Source organism: Podarcis gaigeae (genome assembly GCF_964106915.1).
Source record: "Podarcis gaigeae genome assembly, chromosome: 13".
In the NCBI taxonomy this organism is placed as follows: Eukaryota; Metazoa; Chordata; class Lepidosauria; order Squamata; family Lacertidae; genus Podarcis; species Podarcis gaigeae.
Window position 1 is genome coordinate 26,117,766 of NC_139689.1, and position 14,305 is coordinate 26,132,070.

A 14,305-nucleotide genomic window follows, 5' to 3' on the forward strand; every position below is an offset into this window, starting at 1 on the left:
GTTCACAGAAAATGTGAAATGTGAAATAAAATGATCTACAAATTGATGACGTCTTTTGCTGTCAGATGGCCCCGTTAAAAGACAGGTTGTGGGTATCAAGGTTACAGAAACCTGCACCTCAGTGCTTGGAGATTTATTGCTGCTAGGAGTAAATTGTACTGGCCTGTAGGGACCTATTGTGAGTATCCAGTTCATCTGTACATTTGTGTGAGAGTCCTGCTGATGAGAAACACCTTTAGTAAATCGAAGAAATATTAAAAGGATGCTGTTATGATCCAAAATACAGTATTTAGGCTGAAATAGAATTCACATATACTTGTCAGTGAGATGCACTTGAGATTCTCAGTAGACATGGGTAGGGTTACACTAAAAACAGAGTTGTGTTGTGAATTTCTAATTCTTCACAGGGTGGGAACTGAATGCACTTGGTATTTTTTGTAACGCTAAATACTCTTTGGAAGTTCCAAGAAGAATGAGTTTGATTATGCCCAGTGCTATTTTTCTAAAAAAAAGAGCTGCCAGAACTCACCATGAACACCTCCCTTGTTCTCTTATACTGGCAATGCCCACTTGAGAGATGTCAGAACTGAGTTCTGGTAAGTTTCGGCTGGAAAAAAGCCCTGATTATTCCCAGATATGATTCAGAATGTATGAGTTGCATCCAGTTACATTATACTTAGGGCAGACCCATTAAAATGAATGGGCACGGTTAATTAACTCCAGTGATTTCAATGAGCGTACTCTGAGTATAACCAAGTTGGCCACAACCCAATGTTTTGGAGCCCTATTTTGTGTTTTAATATTTGCTGTGCTACTGTGTCAAGAAAAAAAGAAAAGAAATTCATGAGTGAAGACAGGGATGAAGATGTATGATGACATAGAATAACCACTGGAAAAAATAGAATGAAAACTGTGATCAAAGCCAGTTGGAAAGAATGCAGGAGGACATGTGAGCAGAACACTCTCTTTTTCAGCAGACAGTTGTGGATGGTAATTTTTAATACCTGCATGGATTACTTGTATCCAGGTACCAGGTAATGTCAGAATACCCTTCATGTGACACAGAAAGCGGTGGACAAATGAACAAGAAACAGCAAGAGAAAGTACACCTCTTTTTCAGCAGCACCCTCAATTGCACCAACATTTTCTTCTGTCCAATCCAATAAGTCACGTCTCCGGATCAGGAACTCTCAAAGTGATTACTTGGGTAACACAAGGGAATGAATGAAGGAAAATAGCAAGGGTGCTACTACAGCTTGTCAATCAGCTACTTAACCACCATATAAGCCCAGACCAACTGGGGACCAGGTTACCTGAAGGAGTGCCTGCCCCCGAACAGACCTTTCAGACCACATAGGTCACATAGGTTACTTGTGGCACTGTATTATACAAAATCAGCCCTGAGTGCTCACTGGAAGGACAGATTGTGAAGCTGAGGCTCCAATACTTTGGCCACCTCATGAGAAGAGAAGACTCCCTGGAAAAGACCTGAATGTTGGGAAAGATTGAGGGCACAAGGAGAAGGGGACGACAGAGGACGAGATGGTTGGACAGTGTTTTCGAAGCTACAAACATGAGTCTGACCAAACTGTGGGAGGCAGTGGAAGACAGGAGTGCCTGGCGTGCTCTGGTCCATGGGGTCACGAAGAGTCGGACACGACTAAATGACTAAACAACAACAACAACAACAACAACAACAATCATACAAAAAAATCATCTGTCATACAAAAGGCACCATCTATTAGTTGCTTCGGATGTCTTGTTATCATTCTGCCTAGGCTCTTCCCAACCCATGAGATTGGATACTGTTAGTTCAGAATTCCTGTTTTTACCTCTTACTGGTTTTATAATGCAGTTTTACTGCCTTTACTATACTGTTTTGTGGAATTAAAAAAATAGCAGGGTGTTAGTTTTTTAAAATAAAAATAAATTAATAATTTTTTTTAGAAATCCTTACGTAAGCTCATCAGATAATACTGGTGGAGGTTCTGTACTGAAGGTTAGTGAACTGGAGACAATGAAGCTCTGGGAAGCAATAACACCAATGATGAGGTCTCCTGACTGATGATACTTGTCAAATGGAGGGTGAGGAAAATGAACCCTGCATTGAATATTATAAGCCTTGCATGCCATGTGAGGAAGCAGAACCAGCACCACCAGCACCAATAGGACCATCCTAGAATCCAAATACAAATCTTCATTTGATAAACTTTTTTATTCTCCCCCCACCCCCCGCATCTGTAGCTGAATATTAAGGCTGCAATCCTATACATACTTTCTTGGGAGTAGGTCTCATTGAACTCAATACGGCTCACCTCTGAGTAGGCATGTATAGGATTGCAGTATAAGAGTCTCTATGGTCACAATTTGATTTGAGCATTCATTCAGTGTACTAATAGTGTAATGATATTAGGTATATTTATATTTCACAGTATTTGCTATTCATTTAGCAAGTGGTCACTAAAACACCTCAGTTTTGTTTTGTTTTTTACAAGCAGCAATATAATTACAGCTCTTTTGATAATTAAAGGAAAGGCAATCACCAGATCCAGGTTTGAAGATTCCCTGTGGAATTGCAGAAGAAAACTTGTTTTTCACAGGTGAACATTTTCTCCCACCCAAGACAGAATGATCCACAGAAAGAGAATGTCATCACAAATTACAGTACTGTGGTATGTGACAGAGAACAGGAACACACTTGTTGCTGATGAAGCATAGGTTAGAAATTGAATAATAATCTCTCTTGCTCAGTTATTGCTCCATTCCAACTCATTGTATGTATTTACATATTTTTAGCAGCTTCATGAAAAAAATCCAATTTAAATTGAATGTCTTTAATACACAGTTTTATGTAAAATCTGAACCATTTAATAATTATAAAATATTTTTCAATACATCCATCCATAAAATTTACATTTTGTCTGCATTTGACGTCAAATATCTGCACTGCAGAAGGTAGGAGTAGCCAACTTTTATGCATTGCCGACTGACCAGACATGGCCAACAGCTAATGCCCATCCAGCTGGCAAGGCGCTGCCCTTCATCAGGGCCTCCTACTGGCCCATTTGAAGACAGTATTTGGGTGGGGATTCCTAGATTCTGCCAGCTGGGGAATTCCCCTAAGGGCTGGCAAGACAATGTGGGCCTTAGCTGCTGTGCACTGTGGACAGAGGTGAGGTTTGCAACTAGAGAAGCCCATTTTTTGTACAGAAGCTGTATCAAAAAATCTGGAGAAGTGCATAATTATACTGAAAACTGTCATGTGATCATCGAATGAAGGGTGGTATAGAAAATTAAGAAATAAAGTAAATAAATAATTGAACCAAGAGTTGAATTTCAATTCACTAGAAAGCTTGAGCATGTTGGCCAACTGTGAGAAGTGGACCAAATAATTTTGTCACCCCCTCTACTGTTCAAGGTTTCTAGCAACCCTCCAATTCCTTTACTCCCCATCACATATATCTGTTTGTAATAGCACAGAGCAGGAAAAAGCTCAAGAGGCATAGTAGCATTTTTAACATACTTTTAACAGAGCATAGCCCTCTCTTGCTTTGATTGTTGGCCACTCAGATTACCTGCTGCTATTCCTGATGGTAGAGAGTAATTATTCTGCGTTGTTTCCAAAACAATACATAATGAAGTTCGACTCAGAGCCCCAGATTTCAATGCCATAGAACATTTGGGTAAGCATTTTTCTACCAAATATCTTTAAGGCAGGTTCAATTAGCTGCCCTCCATTATTGTAGTATAACTTCATCAATGCCCCAATGGTTTTCTGTGTCTTTACTTTAACTGCATCCATATGACACTTCCAAGGGAGGGTTTCATCAAAGAGAACACCCAGGCATCTAAAAGAAAGAGTTTCCTCTATAGCCTGCTGATCCAGGAACCATCTTGTGAACTGCCCTGAGATCTTCGGATGAGATCTCCAAAAGATTTTTGAGACAGAATCAGAGAATAAAGAAAACCACTAAATCATCTAATCAAGGTTGGGAAATTTCTGATCTTAATTACTAAAGAGGGGGTGTTTATTATATCGGTAAAAACCATGGGAGCAAGAATGCAACATTGCTTCATTCCTCATAATGTTTTTAAAGCAGTCATCATTCTCCATTTAAACCTACTCCAACCCTCATTTCTGTGTTGCTGTATACTTCTGGGATGGAAGTTTGCTGTTTTTAAATTACATAGTGTTTCAACAGCTATGAAAATATTCTATATTGAGAGAGAAATGTTCGCAAACCTTAGGGGTCATGGGCACACACGTATGGATTGCAGACTATGATAACTAGCAGTGCACATTATTTGGGCACAACATTCAAGTCTTTCTTTTCATCAACTGTTCCCTGCTGTTCAGCTCAGGCTTCAACATAATTATGTAACACTTTGGAGAAAATATGCAAACCAGCAAACCAGCACTGGAAGCTAAGATAGCAAATATCTCTACAGCCACCATGTATTTTCCCTTGGAGCTCACATAGCTTGGAACAAAGGACAACCAAACACTACAAAACACTAGCAAACTGAATGTGATAAACTTGGCTTCGTTGAAACTGTCTGGCAACTTCCGAGCAAGGAAAGCAACGATGAAACTGAAAATAGCCTGAAAGCCCAAATAGCCCAAGACACAGTAGAACATAGCCACAGACCCCTCATTGCATTCCAGTACAATTTCTTCAGGCGTGGAATTATTGTCAACATCAGGGAATGGTGGAGTGGTTGCCCACCATATAGAACAAATAACTGCTTGGATAAGGGAACAGGGAAAAACAATGAAAGTGTCCAGCTTTCTCCCCGCCCACTTCCTCATCTGGGATCCTGGCTTGGTGGCCATGAAAGCTAGAACCACTGTGATAGTTTTTGCTAGGACACAGGAAACAGCCACTGAGAAGATCATGCCAAAAGCTGCTTGTCGGAGGAGACATGTCACCTTCTGAGGCTGTCCAATGAATAGCAATGCAGAAAGGAAGCAGAGGAGGAGGGAGAGGAGAAGAGTGTAGGTGAGCTGCCGGTTGTTGGCTTTGACAATGGGAGTGTTGTGATGCCTCAAAACCATTCCTAGCACCATAGCCGTAATCAAAGAAAAGGAAAGAGCCAAAGATGCTAAACTGATCCCCAAAGGTTCTTCATAAGACAAGAAGCTTATATCCTTCGGAACACAAGAATCCTTATATTTGTTTGGGTGGTTTTCATCTGTACATTCATGACAGTCATTCATATCTGTGGGAGAATATCTTTTTAACATGCCAGAACTTTTCTACATATTAAAAGGTAAAGGTAAAGGTACCCCTGCCCGTACGTGCCAGTCTTGACAGACTCTGGGGTTGTGCGCCCATCTCACTTAAGAGGCCAGGGGCCAGCGCTGTCTGGAGACACTTCCGGGTCACGTGGCCAGCGTGACAAAGCTGCATCTGGCGAGCCAGAGCCGCACACGGAAACGCCGTTTACCTTCCCGCTGGTAAGCGGTCCCTATTTATCTACTTGCACCCGGAGGTGCTTTCGAACTGCTAGGTTGGCAGGCGCTGGGACCGAGCAGCGGGAGCGCACCCCGCCGCAGGGATTCGAACCGCCGACCTTTCAATTGACAAGTCCTAGGCGCTGAGGCTTTAACCCACAGCGCCACCTGCATCCCTTTCTACATATTAGAATATACATATTAATTTTATTCAACTGCATTCTTAAACCACTTAATCTTTTAGAAGAAACACTATACATACATACATACATAAATAGAAAAACAAATATGAAACCATTATGAAAAGAAGAATGACAAAGAAACAGGTGAATGAAAAAGAAACAGGTGAAACTGTACTACAGAAGTAACAGGGTCCATATTTATAGGGTAAAATACCACATATTCTCTTCAAATTGCAGACTGAATTAAGAATAGAGTTATTGTCAGCGACACACAGGAGTCTGAGGGGGCAGAGCAGGCTGGTGAGGAAGAGGATCATCTGGGGAAGGAGACAGTGTTTTGTTGGGTCCTCTTCCACCTGTAAGGCAGCTGCCAGGGTGGAGGAAGAGGGGAGTCATAAGGAAGAGACCAGGCAGGCAGAGACAGAAGAAAAGGAGGCAGAGGAAGATCTTCAAGAAGGGCTGTAGGAAATCCTGAAGTCATGTGTTCAGCATTCCCCCTGCCCTTCTCCGTGATAGGTCTGGAGGCCAGTTCCCTGCTTGTCAAATGCTCTCCCTAGGAAGACTCACCTGCCACCTTTGTTACATATCTTTAAGCACCAGGCAAAAGCATTCCTCCTCTCCCATGCCTTTGCTAATTAAACAATATATGACCTTTTAAACTGTGGGGTTTTATTCTTTTCATTTGTTACTATGGAATGTATTATTGTGTTTTTATATTGTAAACTGTGCTGTGATCCTTGAATGAAGGGCAGTTTAGAAATTTAATGAAGAAGAAGAAGAAGAAGAAGAAGAAGAAGAAGAAGAAGAAGAAGAAGAAGGCGGCATAGGGGATGGGGTCACACAGTTGCATTAACTGTCTGACACAGAGCACAGGTATGCAGAGGTAGATGGCCTAGACAGCTAGTTAGCAGGAAGTAGTGTTTATATCCTTTGCACCTTAGGAGCTGAGTGCTTTCCTAATAAAGAATTAAAATGTCATTAACTTGTCCACATCAGTCTAGGTTTGTTCAGGATAGTTATGTTAACACCAGACCCTAAATATATTTTGATTCAATCAAATAACTATGATGAAGAGCTGGAGATTAATTTTCATACCCCAAATTGTCAACTTTTTTTGCAGGCTAAGCTTAACTTTGAAAAATGAAAAGGGCTCTTTGCTTAGGCTGTTTACAAGAAGAAGCTTGCAAAGAGCCCTGCTCAGCTTTATGCAAGCCCCTATACTGCAGCCAGACTCATAGAGCTTGAAGTCAGTGCTGACCAGCTAATAGGACATGACATAAGCTTTCTCTTTTTGCTTGGACCAGCTGTGCTACAGAGTTCACCATACGGCATTCCATAGCACAGCTGATCCCAGATAGTTTGCTCTCACCACCAACCAGCTGCTTTTTGGCAACAGTGAGCACCACTTTAAGGTTCCCAATTGTACACTGGCAACACAATTTATTCTGCCCCTTATCTGACATCATATGTTGTATCAGGTATTGAGCAGGTTAATGTCATTTGGGGACAATGGCCTCAACATTACTTGCTTCAAAGAAGAATTCACACGCTCCCACAGCCAAGACTTCAGCTAGATGTGATGCTGCACATGTCATTTGAAATTGCAATATTTCTTTCATTCATGTGAATAATCAGGATCATAATGTGCAAGATGAGTACAGTCAAACCTCGGTTGTCAAACGTAATCCGTTCTGGAAGACCCTTCAACTTCTGAAACATTTGAAACTGAGGATCCAAGGGCAGTCAAAAGTCAATGGAGAAAAAAGGTGGGGAATTTTTTTTCAGCGTTCGCAAGTTGAAACGTATGATAACAGGCGTCTGGGAACTTTAATACCCTGCTATGATCTTAATAAGAACTCCCCCTAGTGTGGAAAGAGATTAAATACTGGTCCACATGGCTAGAAAGATTCCTCACCACTGCTTTATATGTATGTTTTACAGCTGATGCACTCATTGAATGTTGGAGTATATTTCTTACCTTTCTTATTTGAAATCTTTCCTTCAGGACAAGGGATACATTCATAGCAGCAGAACGGTTCCCCTTCCTTCACTTTCTTGCTAAAACCAGGATAGCAGCTCTCACTACATACAGAGCGAGGCTGAACCTAAACCATAAATGAAAGAGGACAATGACTATTTTGAGAATAATGATCTTAGACACTTGAAAGTACTGGGCCTTTACACTGTTTGTGAAGAAGTTTGGGGCTGTTACTCAATGTGTTCTACAACCATGCTAATATTGGACATGTTGGGAATGTTATTAATAGTGCTGTGCCCTGAATTTGTATGTAACCTCAATGCTGAACTGAGCATTGGACAAATAAAGGGTTTGTGAACTGAAGTAGGATCTCTTCAAAGCACCCTCAAGTGAAGCAGAGGCCTCTGAAATGATTCTGCATAGACCTTGTGTCTGCAAAAACTGAAACATTTGTTCTCAAACTTGCTACAATTTCTACCCCCTCCTCCCAAAAAAAGAGCAATTGTGGTGAGGGGGGATTCTGAAGAACACCTGACAGGTTCCGGGTGGGGAGACTCTTTGTGACTGACAGGTCTAATTCCTAATGATTGGTAATACATTTATCATGGCTTTTTCAATCACTGAGCTTTGGAAAAGGGCAGGGTCAGCCCATACATGAGGCAAAACAAGGCCACTGCTTCAGATGTCAGGATCCAAAGGGGCAGCAGACTTGACCTCCAGGAAATGCATAGCACACTGCAGCTGCTGTGCACTATCCATTTGAATCCTAATTATATAAGTTTAGGAATATCAGAAAGGAAAACCAATCAATCAAGCTCCGTTCTCTCAAACGGTAAAGGATGCCCCTTTAGGGGAAAATAAACTGTAGATATGCTTCTGAAATTAAGCATGGTCCATCCCCTCTGAGTGGAATGATATGCCTGCAAATAACAAAGACTTCTGTCAAAGATGAAAAAGACAGTTTTAAATAGTTCATCTATCCCACCCCGCCAAAGAAAACTTCACTTGGGACTGTGTTTTCATTTATAGATATTGCTTTTCCACTTCCTAGTAAGAGCAGTTCCACTGAAATCACTGAACATAATCAAGACTAACCAGACCATTGATATCAGTGAATTGGCTTTGAATATGACTGAGTTGAATAACATCCAATGACTGCAGTTCCACAAATTACAAGAAGAAGGGAAAAGAGGTGCCTATGCAGGTAATCCTCCTCCATTCTCTTGCTAGTGAATATATTGATCAATACATAAACAGTACAGAAGTCTTTGGGGGATTTTCTGCCGTAATAACTGTTTTTACAGATGAAATTCAGTATTTTTCAAGGGTGGACCACTATCAGATGAAATCAGCTTTGCATATCAGGTAAGAGCCCTTAGTAAAATAGTGGTAGACCATCCAAACAGCCATTGCCTACCTGGTTAAATGATCTGGGCCAAGTTATGACCTTCTCATTAATGGTAAACCTTTGACCCTGGGGAGCCAGGGGATCCATCATTCCAACTCTTACTCTATGATAAGAATGGTTGGAGGACTTGACCCAATTGATAACATCAAACCCAGCTGTTAACTCCCCATTCTTGTCAAAAAAAATCTTGTCTCCAGCACTGTTGTTAAATGTGACACCACGTAGAAAGAGATGGAGCTAGATTGAAAAGGACAAGAAAGAAGTTTAGAAAAGCTTGTAATTTGATCTTGGAAACTGAAGAGTGGTAGATAAGTGCTCACTATTTTCGACCTAGAGTTTGCAGGAGGATGCACTACATGAATCAGCAAAATTACAATGATGTATATACTATGGGTGGCAGTGGCGTAGCGTGAGTTGTCAGCACCCGGGGCAAGGCAAGTAATTTGTGCCCCCTAACCCGTGGATTTGCATCCCCTAACCCCCAGATGTTGCGCCCGGTGCGGCCGGCCCCCCTGCACCCCCCATGCTACGCCACTGATGGGTGGGCACAGCCCATGTCCTGTATTTGCCCTTAGCTCAATCCAGGGGACTCAATCAGTTTGGCCCATGCTATCATCATCACCATCATACCCATATGGCTGGAAGATGAGCAGAAGGAAGGACATGTTGCATCTGCTACCCTCACTCTGTGAGCATAGTGGGATCAATTTTGTGGGGTGCTTCTTCCAAAGTGACTTTTCTGCAGGGAAGCCTCTTGCAAAAGAGCATCCTGCATCATGCATGATAAATCCCATTGCTGTTGCATTGAGGCATTGATCCCAGGGGCTGCTGCTTCACAAGTGGTTTTCCTGCAGGGATGTCAGATGCACAGACCCCTCTGAATAGGCCTGATATGGCTCCAGACTCAGCCGACTCCAGCAAGTTTATGGAACAAATCTCTGTGTTGAGCTCCACCTAAAATTGGCACCGAAAGCAGTGCTTTTTTCTGGGGAGATGCAGGGGGACGCATACCCTCTAAATGTTTTGTGAATCTAAGTTGGCCTCATTGAGGGGCAGTATTTCAATATGAGTAAGAAAATGAGAGTACCCCTAAACATTTTTTTTAAAAAAGCACTGACTGAAAGTATATACTAGACATGAGGGAAACTGCAGCCTTTCAGATGTTATACTCCATTTCCCATTATCCTTAACCATTGCCCATACCGGCAGACAGTGAAGGGAGTGAGACTTCAATTGTGTCTGGAGCGTAACAGGTTCCCCATACTGTATATGGTGTTAAAAGTTAGTAAGGTGATAGAGGAAAAACCACAGTTGATGAATATTTCGAGCAGAAGAGTCCAGAGATGGAATCATTTTTGAAGAACAGAAGAATCAACTCTACCCCTCTTCAGATATGATTGACCTAAGAGACAACATAAGGAGAGCACAGCTGCTGAGAGGCAAGGCCAGCACACCCATGAGGTTAGGTGAGGAGATTGCCTCAGGCATCAGGATCCACAGGGCCAACAGATTCAGCCTCCAAGGCAGAGCTTTCCAAACTTTAATGCTGGTGACACACTTTTTATACATGTATCATTTCAGGACACGGTAATTCAGTTTTACTAGCAAACCAGAGGTTTAACTAACCCCTTATAAGAGATAAGGACACATACATAAATTGTAAAAGTGAAATGTATGGGGACACAACATATATCTTGATCTGCCCACTCCCTATCAGGGAGGAGCACAAGGAGCGTTTGTATGACACACCTACATACAGCAGCCAACACATTAATGTGTTGCAACACATAGTTTGGAAAGCTCTGCTGCAAGGAATCCAACACCTGCTACTGCTGCCAAGGTGGTAGCAGCAGCTGCACCATGTTCCTTGCAGGCTAGATTCAATTTTTTTGAGTCAAAGCAGCAAAGGCAATTATGGACATTTCTCTCCCCCTCTCTAATCCCCAGCACATGGGTACAAAATCAATTCTAGTTGCTTATCCAGTTCTCCAGAACATATTTCAAATTGTTTTGGGGGTGATGCACTGCAGAAGGTAAGGAAATCCCCCTCCCTGCGAAAATCCCCTTTCCTGCTCATCCTCCAATAGCAGATCCTGCCAACTAGATCAGCAGTGCTTAGGGGCCCAACTGTCGCCTTCCCCAAACACTGGTGGGTCTCACATTCAGAACACTGAAGAAAGCTTGCAGCTGTTTCATGGCCATTACCTTGACCAATTGATCTGCTTTTAAAATGATGTGGCCATGTTAGAATTCATAATGCTATCGAATGGAATATTATTCCTCACAACAATATTCAAAAGAGTTTGCTTAAAAGAGGAAAAGAATAATATTAAGATTCTTTATTGTTGTGGACTCGTGAAATAGTGGATTATTTTTTTATTTGTTGTTGATTTGCTAATTATAAAATCTAATCAAATATGTTAGATTATGTCAAAGATATTATTTCAAAAAGTGTGTTTTGGTTTTATACATTCAAACTATTTTTTAAAAAAGTTTAGCCTGGGAGTTGATGCCACAATTACTCATAAATTGATCCCAATCCATTCAGTTTTACATTATGATAGCAAACTTGGGTTTACAAGTTGGAGATGGCAATTAGAGAAACATATTCTGTGGTATCATTTCCAGTCAATGTCAAGAGGAATGAAGGTGAAAGTGTGAGCACAAAGAGTGAGTCACAAGGTGATGTTCAGTCTTTTACCTGCCAGCACTGTTGAGTCTGAAGCTTCATTCGTCTTCTATATCTGACTCTGGATGTAGACATAGCATGTAAAGCATGGGCCACAGCGTAGACAGCATTGTAGATGCTATAGCTGTGGCTTGTCATTCTCATTTCAAAAAAAGGTCCAGGAAGGCTCTCCAGCTTCTCCTTCCCAGTACAAATATCTCCCTCCACCTTGCCCCCACCTGTAGGGAATTCACAAACAAAAGCCTGCTGCCAGAAGTCCTTGATAAAGCCATCTCCTGTTACGCTGGAAGGGTTTCTGTCCTTAACAGCCTCGGAAAATCCTGGGAGGTCATTGGAGTGAATTGTAAATAACAGAGAACCATGGATTAGTTCTGTATCCCATGTCTTCTGATAGACAAATGAAGTGAGCTCCACCTGGGCTGTTGCTATCCATACTTTGGGTTTATTTGCCACATGTTCTAATTCTGATAGATAGTCAAACCATCTATAAATTGTCAAAGAATAAGATTCACCATGGATCACTATTACATTGGCATTGCTGTCCATGATTCTGTCGCGTATTTTTGCCCCCCGGACAAACATTTCCAAAATTTCTGTGACTAACGTTGGTCTGGGAATTCTTTCTATGTAGGCCAGACAGATACCACTCTGGGCAAAAAGTGGAACCACACTTTGTACAAATTGTTCTCCATTGTCAGTTTCCATAACACTGACCCCAATCCACATCCACCTGAAATGTAGAAGCAAAGAGAGAATTCCCTCATACTGGAGAGCTTCGTTAGGGACCATCTGGTAGAAGGAAGCACTTGGCACTTTACTATTCATCACTGGAGCAGAGCCATATATAAGCTAAACAATGTTTGGGCAGAGAAGAGAAAGAATTTGAATGACATTGTTTTAACAATACAGTTTTGAATGTTCAAAGCATGACCACATGTTCCTATATGAATCAATTATTTATCACCTATGAATATGCTTGCCTTTAACATTTACTCAGGCATTACTACAAAGTTGAACTGCTGCACCTGCCTCCCATCTGCAGAACTTCCTCCATGAAAGATCCACTTCTTAACTTTTTTTTTGCCTTGGTTCTTGTAAGCTGCTCCTAATAATGTGATTTGTTTTACTCCAATTGTTCTCATGTGTCACTTCTTCCTTTTCATCCAGGTCTAGCTTTTTTAAATTCATAAATCATCAATAATGTATCCTTAGCTTAGATCTCATATTTAAACAAGCTATATGGTCCACCGTTTTTAATTTCCATTTCCAAACAAAATCCTATCCTGTCTCACTCAGAGGGAAAGAAAGAAAGAAAGAAAGAAAGAAAGAAAGAAAGAAAGAAAGAAAGAAAGAAAGAAGGAAGATACCACCTGTGGAATATTATACATATCCAAAACTACTGCCACATGAAGTGAAGTTTGGGAGTCCAGTCCCCCAATAGCTGCTATCAGATTTTTCTCAGTATCACATATGTAGTTGGGGACAAACTTGCTCAAGGCAGATATAAGAAGCATTGTGGCATGGTACGTCCACTTGGCATTGAAATAGCTGTCATAAATAAGGAGCCCCAAAGTGGTATTGGGTAAGATCTGAGGGTTTTCATTTATCTCCTTTACAGCAAATGCCCAGGCCAGAATGTGCTGGTAATGCTTAGGCACCACGCTAGAAAGAAAGTGGTATTTTGAATCAGAAACATAGGCCACACTTTGTAAAATTATCACCACACAACTTCCATGAGTATCATGCATTACTTTATTGATACAAAAACATTTCTTGACAAAATCCACATCATGGAGCTTTCTAGGCATAATTAGAGAGCTAAACAACATCAGATGATCATATTCATAAATTGAAATAACCTGCACTTGCTTAAGTTAGGTACTTGTTGAAAGTAGGATGTACTTAAGCAATGGATAAGGATCAAAACCATTTGAAGATATTATTTCATACAGTCATATACATGTATGCTAATGCTTATAACATTCTTATTATACACTAAATAACCATTTATCAAAAAGAATTTTAATTTTAATGTTAAATATTTTATGTCCTTACTTTATCTCATCATATGATGGTGGTGGTGGTTCTTCATGGAAGGCTATTGGACTGGAGATGATGAAGCTGTGAGAGGCAATGCCACCAATGATGAGGTCTCCTTCCTGATGATAACTGTGAAGTGGAATGTGTGAGTTGTGGACATTGCATTTAACAATCTGTGGCTTGCATATTGCATGAGGAAGTCCTGTCATCAGCAAGACTAATAATAAAATCATTCTTGATACAAACCTTCTATTTACACAGAAATGCCCTAATTTCATATAAACTGACTAAAATGGCCTGACTTACTTGGCCATTTAGTCACCTAATGTGTGTGAACTGTGGAGTGCAAATGAAAAGTATTGTTTGGTTGATCCTTGCTTTTTCTAGTCCCTAATTCCAGCTCTGACAACTGAAAGGTATATTTGTACCATCATTCACAAATGTCTGATTGGTTTTAGTACTGATCACTGTAACATAACAAAGGTTTTTGACAATCATATGAAATAATTACACTTTTTAAAACCTCTATTCAGATGTGACAAACATGTTTTCT

At 40.9% G+C, this 14,305-nt stretch overlaps 1 protein-coding gene across 1 annotated transcript; it reads right to left on the reverse strand.

Moving 5' to 3' along the window:
- Positions 1-4,318: 4,318 nt before the first annotated feature.
- Positions 4,319-14,066, reverse strand: LOC310830826 (vomeronasal type-2 receptor 26-like; the record flags this gene model as incomplete). The annotated part of the gene is made up of 7 exons (XM_083710661.1): positions 4,319-5,220; positions 7,616-7,742; positions 9,033-9,260; positions 11,725-12,442; positions 13,099-13,374; positions 13,768-13,881; positions 14,059-14,066. 7 exons carry the CDS (start codon positions 14,064-14,066, stop codon positions 4,319-4,321), a joined length of 2,373 nt encoding a protein of 790 aa, XP_083566787.1.
- Between the last annotated feature and the right edge of the window lie 239 nt (positions 14,067-14,305).